The 19,145-nt window shown below is 47.7% G+C and overlaps 1 protein-coding gene and 1 long non-coding RNA gene across 3 annotated transcripts in view; one reads left to right on the top strand and one right to left on the bottom strand.

Moving 5' to 3' along the window:
* Positions 1-19,145, bottom strand: part of XYLT1 (xylosyltransferase 1) — a 317,259-nt gene that overhangs the window by 20,304 nt on the left and 277,810 nt on the right. For both annotated transcript variants that reach the window (XM_060122535.1, XM_060122536.1), the window contains exons 9-11: positions 17,963-18,225; positions 11,243-11,438; positions 4,604-4,937 (exon numbers count right to left, since the gene is read on the bottom strand). In XM_060122535.1, the coding sequence (XP_059978518.1) occupies positions 4,604-4,937; positions 11,243-11,438; positions 17,963-18,225 (793 nt within the window). The remainder of the gene's footprint in view (positions 1-4,603; positions 4,938-11,242; positions 11,439-17,962; positions 18,226-19,145) is intronic.
* The window catches only part of LOC132504849 (uncharacterized), a 228,997-nt gene that overhangs the window by 199,542 nt on the left and 10,310 nt on the right, over positions 1-19,145 (top strand). The gene's annotated exons all lie outside the window — the stretch shown is intronic.

The following is a 19,145-nucleotide window of genomic DNA, read 5'->3' as shown; positions in this document are numbered from 1 at the left end:
GATGTGGGGCATGAATGGCCCACAGCAAGGAGTCCTGGAAACCACGAAGCTGGGACCAGAGTGGGGTGGGGTGGGAGGTCCAGCTGGCTCCCAAAACGGCTCTGCCTTGCTGAGCACTGGGGTCTCACGCCAGAGCTCGGGGACAGCAGTCAGGCTGTCTGGGTTTGAATCCCCATGTCCCGCATACCAGGTGTGTTACTTCTTCCTCATCAATAAAATGGGTGGAGAACCAGTACCTTCCTCGTAGCTTTGTTTGTGATGATTAAATGTGCTGACTCATGTGAGGTGCTTAAAATGGTGCCTGGCATTTTCTAAGTACTTGGGAAAGTTTAGCTAGGATTATTATTATTGGCATTATTAGTACACAATACACACACACAACTATAGGGCGGATTTTATCATCCCTATGTTACAGATGAGGAAACGGAAGCAGCTGTAGTTTAGAGACAGACCTGGAGTTAAATCCAGGGCTGTCTGACTCCAAAGCCCGTTCTTGTCATTACGATACTCTACCAAGAGGCTCATACAGCAGCAGGAAGCTAAAAGAATGCTTTTGTTTTTTAGTTCATTTTTCCATCTGGGAGCTAGTCTTTCGCAGACTTGGTTTCCCCATCTGCAAAATGGGGATACTCACCCTTCCAGCAATTAGACTCACTTCTACCTGGCACGAGGCTCAGGTAGAAGTTCACGTGCTTTGTAAACAGTAAAGTAATGTATGAACAAGAGAGACAGTGACTGTTTCCCAGGGCTTAAAGATGGGGAAGCAGAAAGTCTAGACATTTGGACTGAAGGAAAGAAGCTAGATGTTTCTATCTTGAGGAAGTTCCCACTCATGGCTTATTTCATTGCCAAACACAAGAATATATTTTTTTGAAAAGACTGGCTAATGATTCTGGTAGGTCGTGTTTTACCAAATCAGGTTTTGCTATAGCCAAGATCACTAGGATTAGAAGAAACCTCCTTATAAGACAATGTAGCATTCAGATGACAATGCTTCCTCTTTGCTTGATGGTGGCTGTCACCCTCGGAGACAACCAGGAGAGCCTGGATAATCAGCACGTTACTTTCTAATATGTGTGGTCCTGAGTGAGGAAGAAAGACCGTGTATATATGCCTGCCCTTCAACAAGCAATGGGAGGGCTTCCCTGGTGGCGCAGTGGTTAAGAATCCACCTGCCAATGCAGGGCACACGGGTTCGAGCCCTGGCCCGGGAAGATCCCTCATGCCACTGAGGAACTAAAGCCCGTGAGCCACAACTACTGAGCCTGCGCTCTAGAGCCCGCGAGCTACAACTACTGGAGCCCGTGCTCCGCAACAAGAGAAGCCACTGCAATGAGAAGCCCGCTGACCACAACAAAGAGAAAGCCCGTGCACAGCAACGAAGACCTAATGCAGCCAAAAATAAATAAATAAGATAAATTCATTAAAAAAACAAAAAGCAATGAGAAAGCTAGTTGAACTAAAAATACGCTTTGACTTGCATGTACGAGAAAGTCATTCCTTTAGTTCCCAACGCCCCAGGAAGCTGGGGGGCTGGACTCTGGTCTGGAGGGGAACCGGTGGGAGAAAGCTGAGAAGCACGCCTGGAGCACATGTCCTATCTCGCTATACTTAGCAGAGCTTCTCTTTCTCGAGTTCCTTAAGGAGTCTGGCCCACCTCTCCCTGATGCCCACCAAAGGGTTTTCAAGAAAAAAACCCTGTTTTCTTTTCCTCTGTTTTTTCAGGAGGACAGAGCCTGTTCTCTTTGGAGCTGGTCCTGACTTCCCTACTAGAGCCTCTCAACGCCTTCATCTCTGCAGGGACTGCAGAGATGAGAAGCTGGGGACTGGGGAGACACCCAAACTGAGAAAAGGCAGGACATTCAAAGTGAAAAGAGGAGTTAACAAACACTTGAACGCTGGTAACCAAATATTGTGGTTGGTGCAGAAAACCCTTATGAAAAATGAGGTTCATGTGGGAAATGCTATTATAGCATCAGCCCACAACGCTCGCCTCTATAATTAAATTTCCCTCAATTCCACCTCATCAGATTTCTTGAGATTACCAGGGATGCATCAATAGCAAATTACTCCTGATGAATCATTCTACAAATTGCACTGCTCGCACCTTCGTGTTCCCTGTCACCAGAACATCATTAACAGATACAATTACTGATGACTGGGGGGCTGCTCCCAGTGGGGTAAAATGACCCTTGGCTCATCCTGGGCATGCGTGGGGAGAGCCTCGCTGTCCTCAGAAATCCCAGGAGAAAAGATCGGAAAAATCAGGACCCCATGAATGGCCGCGGGCTATCTTACTGAGGTAGGGGTGGATTCAGGGTCACTCGTTTTCTGTCCGATTAGCTGTATGGGAAGCAAAGAGGAGACGGCCACTTCCATCCCTCTCCTCCACGTCTGGCTTTGGGAACCCTTAGAGAGGCTAAGGACGTGAGCCTCATCCGTGGGACACTTGAGGACCCTAAGTGGGTGGGCTCTGGCCCCGCTAGTTCTGGAGGAGCTGTCTTTTGCCTGTTTCATGGGGGAGAGGAGAAGCAGACTTCCATTACCTGAAAACATGAGGTCCAAATCTTTCTGCTTGTTCAGCACAGAAACTTAGCAGAAAAACTTAGCAGAAATGGACAGAATTCACATCAACACTCCCTTCTTAGGACTCCAGGTGCCCCTCCCCATATCTATGTCCCCCTCTCCTTGTGTCACTGGCTAAATGACACCCAGCCCAGAGCTCTTTTTAGCCAACAGAGGCTCTAATGCGTTTCTGGCTTCTGGGTTTGCGATCTGTTAAATGGAGGTGAACAATTTCGAACACCAAGAGACCTGGAAATCCTTTTTCTAGGAATCTATGTTATGGATGCATCTTCATGGGCACATACTATCTTAGGTTCAAGAATCTTCTTTGCAGTGGCATCTGTAACAGCAACAACAAAAGCAGCTATGTGTCTACCCAGGCGGGGGTGGGGTAGGGACAGATAGATTGTGGGTCCTTAACCCAAAGGAACACTAGGCAGCTGGCAGCTTTACATATATTGACTCGGAAAGTGAGAAAAGCAAGTTTCACTACGAAGGGTATCATTCTATTCTTAAAAGAGTGACAATGTCTTTGTGATTTATGTCAATGCTTTAAAAGCACTGAGAAACCTCTAGAAGGACTGTACACCAAACTGTTGGCAGTGGCCACTCCTGGGGATGGGATTGAGCAGGGAGGAAGACGTTACCTGTGATAAAAGAAAGGGGGGTGGGGAATAGAAAAATAAAAGAAACCCTTTTGGAAAAAAAAGAAAAAAGGCAGGCATGCTAGGAGTCTGACACCCCTCTCCCTGACCCCATGCCCAGTGGGAACCACCATCCTGAATTTCCTGTTAATAATTTCCTTCATTTCTTTACAGCTTTCTACTGATACACGAATCCTGAAATACTGTATTGTTGGCTTGGCCTGTTTTTGAACTTTAGATACATGCATGGTAATTTTGATATCCCCACCCTAACATTACGTTCTAGAACACGTCCTACGCCGTGTTCCCTGCTGCGTAGACCTCCACTGTCGCAACAGACCACATTGTTGGTCCATTGGATGTCGGATATTTGGACTGGTTCTGGTTTGGTGCTATTATGAACAACTTGCTGTATTTCTGCACAAGTCTCTATGGCCTCTACCTCGGGTGGAATTTCTGTGCGGTAGGGTATGTGTATATGTTCAACTTCACCAGCAAATGCGAACTCATTTTATTACATGGCTCTCTCACTAGCACTTACATGGACAGTTATTATTCTCCATCTTGACCATCAAATGACGTTGTCTCATCTTCAAACATGCCCTAAACATGGCAGATGTGAAGTGGAATCTCTTTTTGCTTTTAATTTGCATTTCTCTCATTCTTCATGAGGCTGAGCATCTTTTTATATGTGTGTGTATATGCTCTCTCTTTTTTATTTCTTTTATATCAGGGATTGGCCCTTTCTCTAAAGCGCCAGATAGCAAATACTTTTGGCTCTGTGGGCAGCTACTCAATGCTGGCGTTGTGGCCCCAAAGCAACCACAGTCAATATGTAAATGAGTATGACTGCATTTCAATAAAGTTTTATTTACAAAAACAGGAAGTGGGCTGGATTTGGCCTGTGGCTTGTAGCTTGCTCTGACTTAGGGGTTTTCCGAATTTGAGTACTTTTTTGTGTGTGCAAATATTTTCCTTTAGTATGTGATACGTCTCCTCACCTAGTATCATGCTTTTGATGAACAGAGATTCCTATTTTAGTTATTTTTTTAAAAAACACTGAACAAGATTTGCTGAAACTCAATCTCAGCTTGGGTTTATTTCCCACCTGTCTTAAATATGATCAGGACCTTCTAGAAGTCCAGTGAGAGAGCATCTAATAAATAGGTGTCTAATACAGAGACAGATGACATCACCTCAGTGTGCAGAGACAGGCAGAAAATTAGAAGGTTCTGTATGACAGATGAGCAGGAAAAAATCCTGAGAACAGAGAGCACTGTTCTCGAAGGTGGCACACATGCCCCATGTCTGAGCAACACCGCCCGCCCAGGTGAAGGCCCCAGGAGGCCTCGGGCAATGGAATATTACCCCACAGAAATAGCGGAAGTACTCACCCGGTTTGATGGGCTGCCTGTTTGAGAAGGTCAGAGGCGCGACGAGGAATTTGGTTTCTGCGACTGGCACCCAGTGGTGGAGAATTTTCACCGTCCAGACCCCAGGCCTCAGGGGCAAGTTCAAAGGGGGCTTGTAGTGGGTGAATTCGGCAGTGGACTCAATCAGGATGTCGTAGGTGGCTGCGATGATGTTGACGGGATCCACCCAGACGACAGTCACAGTCACATTGGGGCCCTTCCCCCATTTCTGCATGCCTACTGGCTCATCCATGGGCCCCAGGAGACCCCCAAAGTTGCGAAAGAGCCGCTCCTTGGCATCCCAGTCAGTGCCGACCTGAAACAGGAGAGCGAGTTCTGAAATCACTGGGCCTCTTAGGAAGGCCTAGCCTACTGCTTGTTGGGCTTCATATACCCATATAACAGACGAGGAAACTGAGGCTCCAATTAAGTTACTTGCACAGTAACTTAATGTTGGACAGGCAGTAAGCAGGAGACCTGGGATTTGGACCTAGTCTGAAGGATTACGAGGCCTGTGGTCCATTTCACTAAACCTTTGGGCCTCCTGTGCCTACTGTGTGGTGTGTACATGGAATGAATGAATACCTGCTTGCAGGCCATTCCATGGAAACATACACCCTGGCACTCAACAGGTGCAGGTGATTTCCACTTTAGTCACTGGCTTTCCAGATAATGTGCCTCTTTTTAGTACAATCATTCTGAACAAGAGTGGAGCTCAGGATTTGGAGCTGCCCTATTATAAGCTAGGAAACGTGAGGGCCCCTTAGTATTGCCTATCATTTGCAGGAGTTCAGATAGCTTTCCAGGGAAGACACAGCTTCGGCTTCCCTAAAGCATTCTGAGCTGGACTGTAGGGGTGGGAGATGGCTGTACCATATCCATCCTTCCTGCCAGCCAGCGGGGGGTGTGTATGGCTTTGACCCCCCAGAAATCTGCTCTTGGCTTCCATCCTTCCCCTTTTGCTGCCTGCAATTTATTCTCCACCCAGTAACCAGAAAGACCTTGTGAAATGTCCTCTCACTGCTCAAATCCCTGTGGCTGGTCCCCTGCTGATTCCTGGTGCCCAGCACTGTGCTTGGTACACAATCAATGCTCCATCAATCACCTGTCAAATGAATGCATGAATGACTTGGCAAAAAATGAATTAACCACATAGATCTCTGATACTGAGCTTTGATACTATTTCAAGTCAGATTAAATTAGGGGCTCTTCTCTCCCCCAGGAGGTTTAATATAATGTTCTGAAGACACAGCATGTGGGTACATGGTAGCAGGAGATGAGCACACTACAAGGACACTGCTGCCGTGGTCCTTCTGTGAGCAGCGTCTCTGATGCATGCGTGTGCAGGCTGGGGTGCAGGTGTGGCTAAACATGTCTACACCCTCAGCAGACTTCACATGTGCAGTGCAAACATGAGCTGGTTTACTTTCTCGTTGTTCGGGCCACAAGTTACTATACCCAGGACACAGGGCTCCACAGCTAATATTTACTGAGAGCTTCTGGTGAGCCAGACCTACTGCTAAGTGGGTGGGTGCATCGATCTGGCTAACATTCCCAACTCCACGGAGGGGGGACCCTTGACGTTATCCTCACTTCACACATGAGGAAACTGAGGTTCAGAGCAGGTGGATGACTAGCTCTGATCAGTGAGGGGGACTCAGGAAGTCTGACCCCAGAGTCTGGGTTCTTATTCACTTTTCTATATATTGCCTCCCATTCACTCACTCACTCACCCACTAATCCATTCATTCCTTCATCCATCCAAAACACATGTGCCGGTGCCTACCACCTACTGGGGTGGTTGTAATACGTGCATGTTCCTGGCCCACAACGTGCTTCAGGTTTCCATCTTTAGGCCAAGATTGGCCTTGAGGAGCTGTCCTAAGGGGCAGCAGAGGGAGTTATGCTGGGACAGAGGCGGCCGTCCCTCCCAGCCTTGGGAGATCTTGGCCTGTTCTGCCACCCTGCCACCCTCTCCAGGTACTGGCTCCTACTGAGGACCCCTGGGGCCTAGCACAGCAGCTGAAACACAGGAGGAATGAAAACAACACTGTCTATTGAAGAAATAAATGAATGAGTGGGCAGGATGCAAGCTAGGCCTCAAAGTCAGGGATTGTTCTAGAGAAACCTGATCCTGTGACCTCCATCCATACAATCCTTTCTAGCTCCTTCCCACTGTTCACGAGTCCAGTCTTTCCTCCTGTCCTATCCTGCGAGGTTCTGGTCCTTTACGATCCGACTCCAGCTTCATCTCCATCCCTCTCCCTCCCCTCTCCTCCCCCATGCTCCAGGCCACCCTGGAACACTCTCGGCGCCTCTGCCAGAAGGGCTCTCTCTCCCCTGATCTTCCGTCTACGCCCGGCCCTCTTTCGGGCTCAGTCTTCCTTCCTTCCCCGCCCTCCTCCTGGCCAGTTCATCATCTAGCTCTCAGCCCAGGTGTCACCTCTACCTGGAAGGCTTCTTTGCTTACAGGCACCCCTGATGTGCTTGTCTAAGCATTTGCCCAGCATAGCCTTTTAACCTATCTATCTATCTATCTATCTATCTATCTATCTATCTATCTGTTTTGCGCAGTATCACAACTTCTAATTTACACGTCTCTCTCCATAGCTCAAAACTGTCATGTGAAGAAGAATATACACATACATGTGTGTGTGTGTAACTGAGTCACTTTGCTGTAGAGAAGAAATTAATGCAACATTGTAAATCAAATATACTTCAATAAAATAAAAAAAAACCCCAAACTGTCAACTGCACGAGGGCAGGGACTACATCTGGCTTGTTCACTACTATATCACTAGTGCCGAAAAGAGTGTTGAGCATGTGGTCGGTGCTCAATATCTCTATCTACCAATCCATCCGTTATCTACATGTGTCATGAAAGATCAGGGGCCGAGCACATGGACAAATGGATCAATGATCACAAAACCACTTTGGGGTCCTACTTAAGGAAGGGATGTATGACCCGTTAGGGGAGCGGGGGGACAGTCCAGAACATCATCTTTGGATCCCCCAGAGAAATGGGGGTGAACAGGTCTCCTAAGTCTGAGTTCTAAAACCAAGATAACCCAGGTGGAAGAGCTGTGGAGCAGCTGACGGTGGGAAACTTGAATTTGTCCTATATCTAGGAGAGGAGGAGGACATCAGCTGCAGCATCCAAACATGAGGGGAGGTGGGGCTGCCCGAGAGGGAGCCCCATTGCTGTCACATCATCTGTGGCCCTCAAGGTCTTCTCACCAGGCCTCACTGTGGAAGTCCGCTGCCATTCACTGCCAAGTGGTCAATTACTCAAATTTAAGTACGTGTTGAAGTTCAAGCTCAATATACTGGTCCCCAGCTTCAAAGTCACCAAGGCTTCCTCCCACTGCACCTAAAATGCAATTCAAACTTCTTTCCAGGGCCTGCGAGACCCCTCATGATCTGTCCTCTGGCCCCCCTGAGACCCTCCTCCTCACTGGCCACACTGGCCTTGCTGCTCCTTGAATATGCCAACCTCCTTCCTGGAGCCTCAGGACCTTTGTGCATGCTCTTCTCTTGGAAGATCCAAGAATGTTCTAGGTCTTCCCACCACTGACTCTTTTACAGGTTTCAACCCTAAAGTTATCTCATTAGAAAAGCCTTCCCAAATGAATCGTTCCATCAAATGTAACCCAGCAGGACTCTATGGGGCCTTCTCCAGACAGATCCTCCTAGGTCCTCCACCTGCCTCTTGTCTGGAACAAAAACTTTAGCCTCCTAGGCCTTCCTTGAGTTCCACAGAATAAATTTAATTAGAGAAGTGAGAAAATTCAGAAAGAAAGGAAAACAGTCAAGTGAGACAAAATAATAACAGTTTAGTCATTAAACAAAGTCAAGGACCTTTTAGTTCCTCCTCAAGAGCTATAGATAATATCCTGAGCCATATCCTTGAGCTGTTTTGCAGATACTGAAATCCCCACCAGGTGGAAGAAGTTAACTGTATGCTGCCCACAAGCACTAGCCCCCAGATGGGTTGCAACCAGAAGGTTTATGATGTTGACTCCTGATTACCTCACCACCAAACAATCAGAAGAATGTCCATGAGCTGATGATTCACCCAACAACCGGCCTCCCTCATCCTGTCTTTAAAAACCTTTCCCGAAAAACCATCAGGGAATTTGTGTCTTTTGAGGGTTAGCTGCCTGGACTCCTTGCTTGGCGCCCTAGAGTAAACGCTGTGCTTTCCTTCACCACAACCCGGTGTCAGTAGATTGGCTTTGCTGTGCTTGGGCGAGCAGACCCAAGTTTGGTTTGGTAACAGAAAGCTGTCCCTACCAGCCTCTCAAGTCCTCAGGAATCACATGAATGAAGTTTTATTTTCTTTATAATACTTGCCTTTAACTGGAGCGTTTTTGTTCATTTATTTGCTCACTCATTGGCCGAGTGCCCCACTAGACTGCAGTTCCACAATAACAAGGGTCTGGTCTGTCTGGTACACTACTGCCCCTCCCACACCTCATGTATTGTAGGCACTTGGGGGCTGCCTGCCGAAGGAATGAGCATGTTTCCTCTAAGCCACTAACATGGGACTCCCAGGGATGGAGAAATCGGAGCTATTCAATGACACTGGCCGCCTGCCACGAGCCAGGCCCTATGCAAAGCCCTGGGACAGTGCTGACCCGACGGAGGTTCTCAATAGCCCACAAAGTGGCCCTGCAGTTCGTTCCCCCCTTCACATCCAATTTTACACTGTTTGCCTTAAAACTAAGGGGAAAAAAAATCAAGACACAAGTTTCAGGGTTCCCTGCATCGCATGCTGTTACTCTGCCAGAGAGCTGGGTGGTTCCCACACCAAGGGCACCAGAGCTGTAGCAGAAAGCCTCACAAATCACTAGTCACAGAGGGGCCAACATCCGTCACTGCCGGAAGTGCCCAGTCGCCCGCTGGCAGGCTGATAAACAGGGAGAGCCCAGCCACCAGGCATCCATCTCCCTAATGGGACATTAATGTCTTCAATTGGCCTCTTGGGCCCCCAGCACAGAATCCAACTGGGACAGTGTCTAATTGCCCCCTGACGCCAGTAATTTATGGAGTGGGCTCCCATGGCAGCTCGGATCCGGCCAATCCATGTGGAGCCTTAACTGAAAATGGTGGCTGAACAAGAAACTTCCACCCATGCCTGTTCAGTGCCCATCCAGTCGGGCACAGGTCGGCCAGGCGGGGCCAGAGGGACTGGAAAAGGACCAGCAAGGAAAATGGAAGCAACTCAGACACTTCCTCCCACCCCACTCCTGACCTTCAAGATTCTCCATATTCTAAAACAGGATTCTTCATCCCTAACCCAGCAGCCAAACACATTGGGGATGCTGAACTCCGGGAATGAAATCACCCGTTTAGCTTCTTGCTGACGTGGGGAAGTTAGAAATCAGGTGCTGGAATTCTGTGTGGGCAACGCTCACCAAGCTTGATCATGTCTCCCCTTCCCACCAGCGTCGCTACCCAAGCACGTACACTCACTCATTCAGAAATCTTACTCAGCCTCTACGAAGGCTGTGTACTCTTGTATGTGCTGAGGGTGCAGCAGTGAGCCAGTGCTGCGATCTCTGCTCTCTTGCAGACAGTCACCAAGTGATCAGAGAAATCAACAAGATCATTTGAGATGGTGCTAAGAAAAAAATAAAATAGAGATGTGTTGGGTGTAGAAATGCGGCCTAAGTGGGTGGGCACGGAAGGCTTCTCTGAAGGTGCACTATGTGGACTTAGATCAGAATGAACAACAACAACAAAAAAGGTGAAAACCTGGGGGACAGTATTCTAGGAAGGAGGATCACCACGTGTCAAGCCCGAGGCAGGAATAAACTTGGCATGTTTGACAAAGATGCAAGAAGAGTGAGCGGGAAGAAGAGTGGTCCTGGATGAGGCTGGAGAAGCAGACAGAGGCCAGATCATGTAGGGCCTTTCAGGTCTCGAGGTGGGGCTGATGTTACAAGGGTGGTGTTAGGTGAATCCATCCCCCCAGGCAGAAAAGTAACTAAAAGCCAGTGCGATCCTGGGGAGGCGGGAACTGCATTCCACGGATCCGTGCATCAGACCATCTGTCCATCCACTGACACCTCTGTTCATCCCTCTATGCACGCATGCACCCATTCACTCATCCATTCAATGACTGATCTGGTGCTTACTTTGAGTTAAACCCTGTGTTAGGAACTGGGGAAACAAAAGCACAATTAAGCATGGGATTTGTGGCCTAAGAGACCTGGATTCAATGTTGAGCTCTCCTGCTTCCTCGCTGCGATCCAGAAAATCACTGACTCTCTACAGGCCTCAGTCCTCCAATCTGTAAGATGGGACTCATGCCGCAACTTCATGAGGAAACTGGTTTGTTACTGGTTTATTACTAACACAGGTTTAGGAGGAATCACTGGTTAGGGTGAAAAATGAAAAGGAATAGAAGTTCTACTATAAAAATATACCAAAGCTCCGGGTTGGTTGGTGCACTGATATCGACCACCCTGAACCTTCTCCAGGCACAGGGCCAGCTTATCTTGGGGCCTCTTCAAGTCCTCTTCTCCTCCAGCTCCAACTACAAGTGTCAGAGCAGAAACAGAACCCAGCAAGTGGACCGCCAGAGGGGATGTCGTGTGGTAGTTTCTGGCCTCTTACCTCAGAAAACTGAAGCCTCCCAAAGTCGCTGGGTGGGCTGGCGATCTTGAAGACTTTCTTTGGCATCACCCATGTCTCCAGGGTCTCGAGTTTGCTCACGGCCAGATTGGTAGCATGATGCTTGATCAGAAAGCCCTGGAAACGGTCAGCAAGGAAGTAGAGGTGGACAGAGGCTGGGTGGCCCATTGGATAGTACCTGAAAAACATGCACAGGCTCATGCAAGCTCATGGGTCAGGGCTGGACGTGTGTTGGATCCCAGTGGGGTTCCCCACCCATCACGCTGGTCCTGTCCTTAAAATAATCCCCATTTTATACAAAGCTCGCTGTGTTCCTGAAAGCTGCTTCCTGTGATTCTATGATCTCAATAACTGTTAACAGTAACCTTTTGCTGATCATAAACGTAACACATGCTGACTGTGTGAAAGCACAATCAAGAAAATAGAAACGACGACTTCTGATGCTTCCTTCCATAGGTGATGTCAATTCACAGACATTCACCGGCCCTCCAGTGCTAGGTACTGAGAAGCGACAACGGTGTGCAAACAATGTCATCGTGACATATTTCTTTTCAGCCTTATTTTCTACACACATATTTACATAAATCCTACAGAGCTGGGACCATAATATACACACTGGCTATATCCTGCTCTTGCTTCATAGTATTTCCTGAGCGTTATCATGTCTTTGAATAGTCTCTGAAAACATGATTTGTGTGTGTGTGTGTATACATTCTTCCATTGTATGTAATACCATGATATGGAAATATAATACCAAATATGGTATTATTATATTATAGAGAAAGTTCCCCATCATTGGGTGTTCAACTGGTTTCTAATTTTTTGCCATTCTAAACAATGCTGCATTAAACATCCTTGAGCAAAAATGTTTTGGGGAACATCTTTCTTCCTCTCTAATCTCCAAGGGGCTCTTGATGTCCGCTGCCCAAGTTTGTCAGAAAGGTTGTACTGATTTACACTTCACTGTCCTTACCAGTGGCACTGGGTATGGTCCTTAAAAATTATTGCCAAACTGAGATAAATTCGTACATACACAAGTAGGTAGCTCGTTTTAAGATGCGTGCCTTTGATCCACAAAGGCTTCTCGCTGAAAGGGGCAGGGAAGCTAAGCAGAGATGCCCAGAGGAGGGGGGAGTGAAGAGAGAAGGAGGGAGGAGCCTGGACGAGCCCAGTTCTTTGTCCTTCCTACTTGTGAAATGAAAAGCTGTCGGCTTCTGCAGTGTGTAAGGCGCATGGTACTTAGAGGGTGCTTGTGGTTCCTTAATGACAGCATTCCACAAATCACTGTCCCTCTCAGCCTTCCTTTCCTCTGGTCCTGCTCTGGAGTTTAAGTCTTTATGTCTGATTATAACAGTTAGGGAAGCTGCCTTCCTGTGTTACGCATCTCCCGAAATCACTGCCTTGTTATCGGATGCCTTCGGGGCTTTGAGGAAAAAAACCTGCACTGTCTTCAGACTGCTTGCTGGGCATTCCCGGCCCACGCAAGTCCACTTTGGTCTGGACTTTGGAAGCAGAAAACCCTCCCTCTGGACTGTGCTGCAGAACTCACTGCCACGATGGAATGTTCTGCATCTGTGCAGTTCAGTTCAGTAGCCTCGGCCACTTCTGACACCTGAGCACTTGAAATGTGGCTGGTGTAACCGAGGAACTGCATTTGAAATTGTAGTTAGTTTAGACTTAAATGTCTCCTTGTGGCTAGTGACGACTGTGGACAGCATAGATGGCACTGTGAGAGCGTCCTGGGGTTGCCTGCATTAACGTCTGCAATTTGTCACCTCTCCTGTCTCTTTCCCATGTGACTCTGTAGGTTTCCTTGCACCGATGAGGTGAGTCTATTCCCCCATCTCAAAAATCTGCTTTGGCCAGAAGAGGGGGATGTATCATGCCAGTTCTGAGCCAGGGCCCCAAGTAGCCTTGCACGTTTCCACTCTCTCTCTTGCTCTTCTGTGATCACCATGAGAGCACGCCTAGAGTAGCCTGTGGAGGGATGAGACACTCAGAGCAGAGCAGAGCCACCCCAGGTATCCCAGCCGAAGCCATCCTAGACCCGCCAACCACTCCCAGCCAAGACCTACAGCTGGCTGCAGATGCAGGAGAGACGCCAGCTGAGCCCAGGAAAACTGCCCAGCTCGCCTGCAAACTTGAAGGCTCTGGAAATGCTTAACGTTTCAAAGCACTGATTTGGGGCTTGTTACACGACATTATTGCAATAGGTAAATAGTAGGTCGTCAGTGTTTGTTCTGTAAGGTCGTCAGTGTTTGACTAGTAAAGGTGGAAGAAAAGCAGGACAGATTGTTGTCATGGGAGTTAAAAGAAGAAAGTGTTTCCAGAAGGCGGTGGTCAGTTGTATGGGGCGCTGCTAAGGGGTCAGGCAAACGAGCAATGGTCAAGTGCCCCAGAAATCTAGCAGTTAATCTTGGGTTGCTCGCTTTCCCTTATCTTCTTCCAAGAAATCCTGTTTTCTCCACCTGAATCCATCCTCTACTGTCCTATGCACCGCCAGCATCTTGGTCAAGCCAACATCACGTCTTGCTGGACCTTTGCAGAAGCGTCCTTACTCGTCTTCCTCCTACTTTTGTCTGCTATAACTGATTCTCATAGTAGCAATATGCATTGTCCCTTCCTTAAATACTGCAAGGGGTTTTGCTTGTGCTTGGGTAAAACCCAGACTCCTTACCTGGTCTAAAACTCCTACCTCCTTCTCTAGCCTCATCGTTTCCCTCCGTCCCAACCTACCACCTTCTAGCCACGTGGACCTTATTATTATTATTTTTTTCTTTGCGGTACGCAGGCCTCTCACTGTTGTGGCCTCTCCCGTTGCAGAGCACAGGCTCCGGACGTGCAGGCTCAGTGGCCATGGCTCACGGGCCCAGCAGCTCCGCGGCATGTGGGATCTTCCTGGACCAGGGCACGAACCCGTGTCCCCTGCATCGGCAGGCGGACTCCCAACCACTGCGCCACCAGGGAAGCCCCACGTGGACCTTATTTTGGATTCTTGAACATGCTAAGCTCATTTTCACCTCAGGGCCTTTGCATAGGACATTCTCTCTGCTGGAGATGCTCTTTTCCTCTTATGGTTGCATAGTTGTCTCTGTCTTAATTTGCTTAAATGTTACCGTCTCAGAGAGACCTTCCTTGACCCCTGAACTCAGGTCACCAGCTCACTGCTGTTACTTGAGTTTATCTTCATTCTTCATTCTCTATAGATCTTTTGTTCTTGTTTCTGTGAGCTGGGGTACAGCCTGCTTTCACACTAGCATGGGAGGGCCTTGAGCTCGGGACCTGGTCTGTCTGGGTCATGGCTGAGCACCCAGTGCCTGCCACATGGTAGGTGCTCAATCCATACTTACTGTTGGAGGGAAGATTCTAGAAGGATTTTCTCTTGAACCCTTTGCTTCTAAGGTACATCTAGGGAACCTGTAACCCAGGACTGAACACAAAGCCCACTGGTACCTCCTCTAGACTCTATATGGTAATTAAGTAATTAAGACTAAGAAGGGAGTTGTAACAAGATGCCAGGTGCAATACAATAGGCCCTAAAGGATGCCTCAGGTGCGTTCACTTGGCCCAAAGGTGCTTTTGCTTCTTATTTAAATGAGGTGGGTATTAAAAAAATTAGGAGGCTCACACAAAACTGCGGATTTCTGATTTGTCTTGAGAATTCAGGAGATGTGACTGGCAACTCCAAAGGTACATTCCTAGAAGGAATGTGCCGGAGGCCAAGGATATGCTGGCGTTCAGCCCCGGGGCCCCGGCGGGGGTCCCTGGTTTACAGGTCGGCCCACCCCGTGCTGAGGATACATGCTTCCTGCCTGGTCCTGATGGCATCTGAATTTGAGGACATGTAATAAAATACTGACTTCCTTATCTCTGGACGGGGCTCACAAGAAAACTTTCAAACTGCCATTTTGAGATTTTCTGCAATGAACAAATGTTATTACCTAATGAGAAAAAAATCAATAAACATTATTTTTATGAAAGGTTATACTATAGACTAGAAAGACACAATTTGCATGAAATGCCCAGAGGAAATGAGACTCCTGAAATAAAGTTTTCACTTGCTGTTTCCCCAGATGGCCCAGGGGTAGAAATTTACTCTTTTTGGCCTTTGGGACAAGGGTCCTTTGTCCTGATTTATTTGCAGGCTCATATTCATAAATATATATTGGCTTTTCCCACAGCGAGGCACAATGGCTCCATTATAATAAAAAATGGGGTAGAAGCCAAAGGATTCCGGGCCTGAGGCAACTTGATGGCTTGCTCAATCCCAAAACAAATACCAGGTGAAAATTTCAACAACTATAAATCAATTGGAGGAATCTTCTGAAATTTTCTGTAAGATTATTTACCTTAGAAATGCTATGAAGCCTGGGATTAAAACTACTCTTAAACAGCATTTGCCTCCCACGCATCGGGCACTGTGCCATCTACTGGGGACACACGTGTGGTTCCTCGGCCAGGGATTCTAACCCCGGACCAGCAGGGGGAAAAGACATTCACCAACGGCCTTGATCCAAGACACTGCTGCTAAGTGCAGTGGGAGTGTTGGAGGCTACTGCTCAGGAGAGGCACGGGGTGGGCTATCAGGGGAGCTCTTAGCAAGTTTCACAGAGGATGTGGCACCTGAGATGACCCTGGAAGACTGGGAAAAGGTAGAATGAGTGGGGACAGTGGGGACGGTCAGCAAAGAACAGCGCAGAGGAAGCGATGAACAGTTCACGTAACCAGTGATGGAGCGTGTAGCTCACACAGCCGGCTCCCTATTGGCTGCTTTTGGCAGTTTAAGAATATTGGCAACTAAGATACCAACAACAGCATAAACATGTACCAAGCACTTCATATGTAAAATACTGTTAAAATGGGGATAATAATAATAATACATAAGTCATAAGGTAGTTTTGGAGGATTATCCCCTTTAAACCTCACAACACCGTATGCTGTAAGGCTTATGATTACTCCCATTTTACAGATGAGAAAACTGAGGCTCTGAGAGGTTCATGACTTGTCCAAGGTCAATAGCTAGTAAGTAGAGTGGAGTTCAAATGGCAGGTCCTGGGTTCCTAACCCATTCTGGTCTCCCTTTTAACTAAACCAGAACCTGCAGGGAGATGAGAGGGAAGGCTGAGGGAAAAACTGTTGCAGTCCTGTGGAAATCCAGCTGGTGTGCATGCATGGGGCCCCATGTTTTCAGAGTTTTAGGGAACAAAATGGTTCCTTTCCTGTCTTTCTTCTGTTCTTGAGAAGAGGGAAGAGCGGGGCAGAGAGGGACACAGAAGGCTCAGTGGGGAAAGACTGATATTAATACTTTTTTTTCTTTGTTGTTTAAAGAGGAAGGTGGGAGGCAGAACAAGAAGGAGAAGGAGAGTGGCTAGAGGCACTTCTGGGAACCCATCCTCAGGAAATAATCAGAAAAGAGAAGGGGGATAAAAGAGGCTTTCTGCAAAAAGATAGTCATCAGAACATTATGTACAATGGTCCATTACTGACAATAGCAACAGGAAAGGGCTGAATTAAGCAAACTCCGGAATTCCTACTCAGTGGAATACTAGTGGCATCAAAAAGGGTCATTAGGGCTTCCCTGGTGGCGCAGTGGTTGACAGTCTGCCTGCCGATGCAGGGGACGTGGGTTCGTGCCCCGGTCCGGGAAGATCCCACGTGCCGCGGAGCGGCTGGGCCCGTGAGCCGTGGCCGCTGAGCCTGCGCGTCCGGAGCCTGTGCTCCGCGGCGGGAGAGGCCACGATGGTGAGAGGCCCGCGTACCGCAAAAAAAAAAAAAAAAAAAAAAAGGGTCATTATCCTTAAGGACGCTGCAGAGCAGCAAGGAGAAGACGGGCTAGTATTATAATGCTGAGCGAAAGAAGCAGGACACCAAATCCTTGTTGTCATTGTGGAAATATCTGCAATGTACATTGCTAGAGAACGGAAGAGAAGGTACACAAAATGAGAAGGGTTGGCTGGCTTAGGGAAAGGCAGGGGAGAGATGAGGTTATGTTGAATCGTTTTCCCACCTTCCGTCTTCTATTCATATATTCTAGAACATTCTTTCCTGAAGTGTCAACTGGTACCCACTAGTGGTAGGTGAGATGATTCTAAAGGGTACATGAACATTTTAAATAATAGTTATGCCTTTTCGTGATGTTTTTGGTTATGTTTTTAGGTGTAACAATGATAGTATGGTTACATTTTAAAAAGGAGTCAATTTTCAGAGATAAAATATTTATGCGATTTGCTTCAATCAAACTGATCTGGGACGAGGGGAAGGTGAGTGAAGGCGCAGATGAAGGCGCATTGGCCGGGAGCTGGTAACTGCTAGAGCTGGTGATGAGAGATGATGGGGTTACACTTTTCTCTCTATTTGGTGTATATTTGACATTTTCCATAATAAAAAGTAAAAAAAAAAGTTCTGTATTTTCATGATTACTTTCCATGTGGAACAAAAATAACTATCTAATACGGTGACATAAAGCTTCCTTCTAAAATACATATATTTAGCACAAAGAATGAGTCCACAGAAAGGAAATAATTAGGTAAATATTAGATCTGCTATCCTGCGAAGGTAAAAGGGTGACGAAGGCTTAGACAGGAAATGCTCTGAACGCTGGGATGTCTGTGTGGATGGTTTTAGGGAGAAGCTTGGGTGGAGCCGCAGCCCCCACAGAGGAGGACGTTCCCTCATCCCTGGTCCCCCTGCTCCCGGGCTCACCTGCAGCTGTTCTCCCCGGCGTCGTGCAGCAACAGCTCCGCCCGGCGGAGGCCCAGGCGGGAGAAGGAATGATACAAGGTCAGTGTCACGTCGCTCAGGCTGTGGATGCCGTCAGGCTCATCGTAGACATTCTCCCAGTACGCGCGGAGGCCCGGGGTGCCCGCGGGGTAGTTCCCATACAGGTAATAGTCCAGCTGCCCAATGATTTCCTGATTCACCACGGCTTCGAACTTGCGGGCAAAGAAGGTGGGCCGGGCTGTCTGCTGCGCTCATGAAATAAAAAGAACAGTGTCAGCAAGTGGGGATGAGGGTAGGTGGGCATTTAGGAGCCGGGCTCTGCAGCCGGCCTGCCTGGATCCACATCCCAGCTCTGACACTTACTGCCCTCTCTGTTCTCAGTTTCCTCATCTGTAAAAAGGGTGTTAGGATTGAATGAGTTAACATTTGTAAAGCATTTAGAGCAATGATGGACATGTAGTAAGCATCACTTAAATATCTGTGAAATAAATTATATCCTAGATGTTTATAGCTGGGATGGATCTCAGAAATCATTTAGCTGGAGGTCTAATACCTCTTACGGATATATTTTAGTTGTCCAGAAGAATGTTTTAAAATTGAATTAGCTGACAACATTTAAAAGGTAGAAGACTTTACAGAAGCAACTTTTGGTTTCCCTCTGAACAGAAACGATCTGGCCCCATGTTCCTACACGGTGACAAGTAGTTAAAGCTGAATAGCACCTGTCCCTTTAGATGGCCATGGGGTTTTTGGCTCACCACAGTCCCTACCATTCCCTATTGCCTCCTGGGCATTGTAACTGACTTACAGACTCACAAGGAACACCCTGGATTTACCGATCGGAACCTTCAGGAGTGGGGCTTAGAAATCCGTATTCTTCACAGGCTTTGAAGGTGGTTCATTTGCTCACTAGGGTTTGAGGCTAATGCGAAGGACACCTGACCTGGCTGCACGTCAGAGCCACCCGTGGAGACTGCGGAGTCCTTCCCGCCGACCTACTGAACCAACATCTCTGAAGATGAGGTTTAGGAATCCGTATCCAAAAAAAGCCTCCCAGGTGATTGTGCTGCAGTGTTTGAGAACCATTTATGTAAACCAAATTTTCAAGGAGGCTGAGTCCCAGAGAAGAAAGGGACTTAATTATCTAAGGTCACACAGCAAGGTA

The sequence above is a fragment of the Lagenorhynchus albirostris genome, chromosome 15 (genome assembly GCF_949774975.1).
Source record: "Lagenorhynchus albirostris chromosome 15, mLagAlb1.1, whole genome shotgun sequence".
NCBI lineage: Eukaryota > Metazoa > Chordata > Mammalia > Artiodactyla > Delphinidae > Lagenorhynchus > Lagenorhynchus albirostris.
Note: the sequence above shows the minus strand (reverse complement) of the source record. Positions and strands in the feature narration are given on the sequence as shown.